The sequence below is a fragment of the Apaloderma vittatum genome, unplaced genomic scaffold (genome assembly GCF_000703405.1).
Source record: "Apaloderma vittatum isolate BGI_N311 unplaced genomic scaffold, ASM70340v1 scaffold18894, whole genome shotgun sequence".
Taxonomy (NCBI): domain Eukaryota; kingdom Metazoa; phylum Chordata; class Aves; order Trogoniformes; family Trogonidae; genus Apaloderma; species Apaloderma vittatum.
In genome coordinates, this window is record NW_009714548.1 from 922 (window position 1) to 4,781 (window position 3,860).

Here is a 3,860-nt window from a genome sequence, read left to right on the forward strand (position 1 = left end):
TCCTTTAAGCGGGCTGGAGAGGGTTTCTGATGGGAGCATCATGAAGAAGACAACCAGGGAATCAAGCCCAGCCAACATGGGTTTAGGAAGGGAAGGTCCTGCATGACCAGTCTCATCTCCCTCTATGACTGGATGGCCTGCCTAGCGGATGAGGAAAGGGCTGTGGATGTTCTCTGCCTCGATTTCAGCAAAGCCTTTGACACAGTCTCCCACAACATCCTCCTGAAAAAGCTGGCAGCCCACGGCTTGGATGGGTGCACCATCTAACTCCTCAGCCTGGGGCCAGGTCCATGGTGGAGCAGATGCTCACCAGAGTGCACAGAGAAGTAAATTGAATCAATGCGGTTTTTCTCCCCCAATTTCTCCTCCTTTTTTAAAGGCTGGTGTGGTTTAGGACCAGAGGGTGGCTAAACCACCCAGGGCTGCTCCCTCACTCTGACAAGGGCTCTAGCAGCTGGTCAGTACTGTACTGGATGGTACTGGATGAGGTGGCCACTCCTAACACTAAGCAGGTGACCCTTTTTGGTTTCCCAACAGGTGACGAGACAGAGAGTGAAGAGAAGAAGGAGTCTCAAGCCATGAAAAATGTCAGGGTGAAGACAGAAGAGGACACGGTGAAGCTGCAATTTGACACGTTGAAGGTGGACGAGGTCACGGTGAAGGTGGACGAGGTCATGGTGAAGGTGGAAGAACCCACAGAGGACCCCCAGAACATCAAGGTGGAAATGGACCAGGAAGTTCAACATCAGCCAGATGATGAGCAAGATAGCCAAGAAGTCTTCCTTCAGACAAGACCCCACAAATGCTCTTTCAAAGGAGAGTATGCTGAGAAACATCTGGAAGATGGTGCCCAACCAAGGAGTGGCTTCAGACAGAAGGTGTACACCTGTGGGGACTGCCAGAAGATCTTCACCTGGAAGAGCAACCTGATCCGTCACCAGCGGATCCACATGGGAGAGAAACCCTTCAAGTGCCCGGAGTGTGGGAAACTCTTCGCCTTCCGCTCGGACCTCATCAACCACCAACGCATCCACACGGGAGAGAAGCCCTTCAAGTGCCTGGAGTGCGGGAGGAGCTTCGTGCGGAGCACGGCCCTCCTGCAGCACGGCAGGTCACACACCAAGGAGAAGCCCTTTCCTTGCACCACGTGCGGGAAACGCTTCTCCTGCCGCTCAGACCTTGCCAACCACCAACGCATCCACACAGGAGAGAAGCCCTTCAAGTGCCTGGAGTGCGGGAAGAGCTTCCTCAAGAGCACGTTCCTCCTGCAGCACAGGTTGACGCACACCAAGGAGAAGCCCTTTCCCTGCACCACGTGTGGGAAACGCTTCGCCTGGCGCCGTGTCCTTGTCACCCACCAACGCATCCACACGGGAGAGAAGCCGTATGCCTGCCCCCACTGCGAGAAGACCTTCCGGAGCGGGTCTCATCTCATCAGGCATCAGCGAGCCCTCCACAGCGGTGAGTCCTTGGAGGGGGCGTAGCATGAGATGGCCTCTGTCTTGGTGGAGCTCTGAGTGGGTGTTGGGGTTGAAACCCACCGAGGTGACACCACTCCCATGGGGCCACTTAGTTGCCCCTAGCCAGCCTCGGTGAGATGGGGAGGATGAAATGTAACCAAATGCTGGAGGGTGGAGACAAGGACGGGGAGGACTCTCTCACCACGTGTGGTCACAGGCAAAGAACGGAGTTGACTTGGGAAAAAAAAACAACACGAATTTAATTTAAACAACAAACCCACCAGTTTACCCATCAGAGTAGGAAAATGAGAAATGAAACCAGATTGTAAACCCCCTCCCCTTAGCCCTCCCTTCTACCCATGCTTAACTTCACTCCTCATCTTCCCCACCTCCTCTTCCTTGGCAGTGCAGGGGGAGACAGGGAATGGGGTTTGGGGTCAGTCCATCACGTGTTGTCTCTGCTGCTCCTTCCTCCTCATGGGAGGACTCCTCACACTCCTCCCCGACTCCAAAGTGGAGTCCCTCCCACGAGAGACAGAGCTCCACGAACTGCCCCATTGTGAGTCCCTCCCATGGGCTGTGGGTGAGCATCTGCCCCACCTCCAGGGACTGCAGGCCCACCTCGGCCCAGGCGCAGCTCCAAAGGGAAGGTCCACACCTGTGAGGACTGCAAGAAGATCTTCAGCTGCCGGGGCAGCCTGATGCGTCACCAACGGATCCACACAGGAGAGAAGCCCTTCAAGTGTCCAGAGTGTGAGAGGAGCTTTGCCGATAGATCGACCCTCCTGCAGCACTGGAGGACACACAGCAAGGAGAAGCCCTTTCTCTGCACCGTGTGTGGGGAGTCCTTCACGTGGCACTTTGAGGTGGTCAACCACCGCCGCACCCACAAAGAAGAGAAGCCGATCGCCTGCCCGCACTGCGAGCAGACCTTCGGCCAGAGGTGTCACCTTCTGAGGCATCTGCGAGCCTTCCACAAAGGTGAGTCCTCCTCCTTCTCCTCCTCGGGGCTTTGAGCGTGACGTGTCCCTGCCTTGGCAGAGCTGTGGGTGGGGATGGGCCAGAGAAATGTGTGGTGGGGCTGTGTTGGGCTTCCTGCTCCCAGTGGGGCAGGGCTGATGGGGTGGAAGATGTCCCTGGGGATGGATTTGCCCCTTCCCCAGGTTGGGTTGTTCCGTTGGTGGGGATAGTTGTGCTCTGAGTAGGAGGTTGCACTGGTGGAAACTCCTCCATGCAGCGGGCTTCATGGCTTTGTGAGAGCAAAGGGTGTCCAAGAACATTAGCCAGGTTAATTTGTGGACACAAAGGCCCCTCTTCACCTTCCCTCCAGCGCTGCAAAGCTCCCCCTGGGTCTTCCCAACTTGCGTTACCCGAACAGATACTTGGGTCTCACCTCTCTCCTTGTTGGTGGAGGTCCTGCTGGTGCAATGGCTTTCCCTTTCTCAAGCAGACATCGAGAGCACCCAGCTGAAGCCAGAACCACAGCCCCAGGTGCTGGAGGAGAAGTTGGAGGGCCAGAAGGAGCAGACCCCAACAAGAGAAGGGAATGGCGAGAGGAACACCCCACCAGCCGTGAGCAAGCAGACGACCTTTACCAAGCAGGGGATCTATAAATGCCCAGAGTGTGAGAAGACTTTTTTCTGGAATAACAGCATGAGACGACACCAACGAATCCACACGGGAGAACGACCCTACGAATGCCCGTACTGCAAAAAGACCTTCACGAGTGGCAGTGCCTTAATCCGCCACCAAAGGACCCATCAGAGCGAGAGACCATATGAGTGCCTCGAGTGTGGGGAGTGCTTCATCTATGGCTCGAGTCTTTCCAGGCATCGGTTGACCCACACTGGAGAAAAACCCTTTTCCTGCTCCGATTGCGGGAGATGCTTTGCTGAGAAGGGGAAGCTCGTGGTTCACCAGCGGATCCACACCGGGGAGAGGCCATACAGCTGCCCCAAGTGCCCGAAAGCCTTTCGGGACCGCTCCAAGCTCACCGTCCACCTGAAGACTCATGAGCCGAAGACCTTCCACGTATGCGCAGTCTGTGGGAAGTCTTTCAGAGAGGCTGCCGAGTGTCTTTTCCATGAGAAGACCCACATGGAGGAGGTGCAGGTGGGCCAGGGAGCTTCTTGAGGGGGTGATGTACCATGGAGTTAGGAGGTTGTTGCCTCCCTAGGAAAGTCCTTCCACCCTTTTGGTTTCATCCCTTGAGCCTGATGATCTTCAGGGGTCATCTTCAGAGATGCCTTGGGGTGCTCATGCCCCACCAAGGGTCTTTTTAGGGGATGAGGGATTGTGTGAACACTCTCAGCTTTTAAACATGAGTGCCTGCACATAGATGTAAAGAAGGAGATTTGCCAGCAGATGCCTTGTGTTCACAGAATCACAGAATGTCAGGGG

The 3,860-nt window shown here is 55.7% G+C and overlaps 1 protein-coding gene across 1 annotated transcript; it reads left to right on the top strand.

The window, feature by feature from the left end:
- Window positions 1–537: 537 nt before the first annotated feature.
- On the top strand, window positions 538–3,593 carry LOC104273473 (gastrula zinc finger protein XlCGF26.1-like; the record flags this gene model as incomplete). The annotated part of the gene is made up of 3 exons (XM_009868814.1): window positions 538–1,423; window positions 2,158–2,420; window positions 3,124–3,593. Coding segments are annotated over 3 exons (1,619 nt in total), but the record flags the coding sequence as incomplete, so codon positions are not given.
- Window positions 3,594–3,860: the final 267 nt, after the last annotated feature.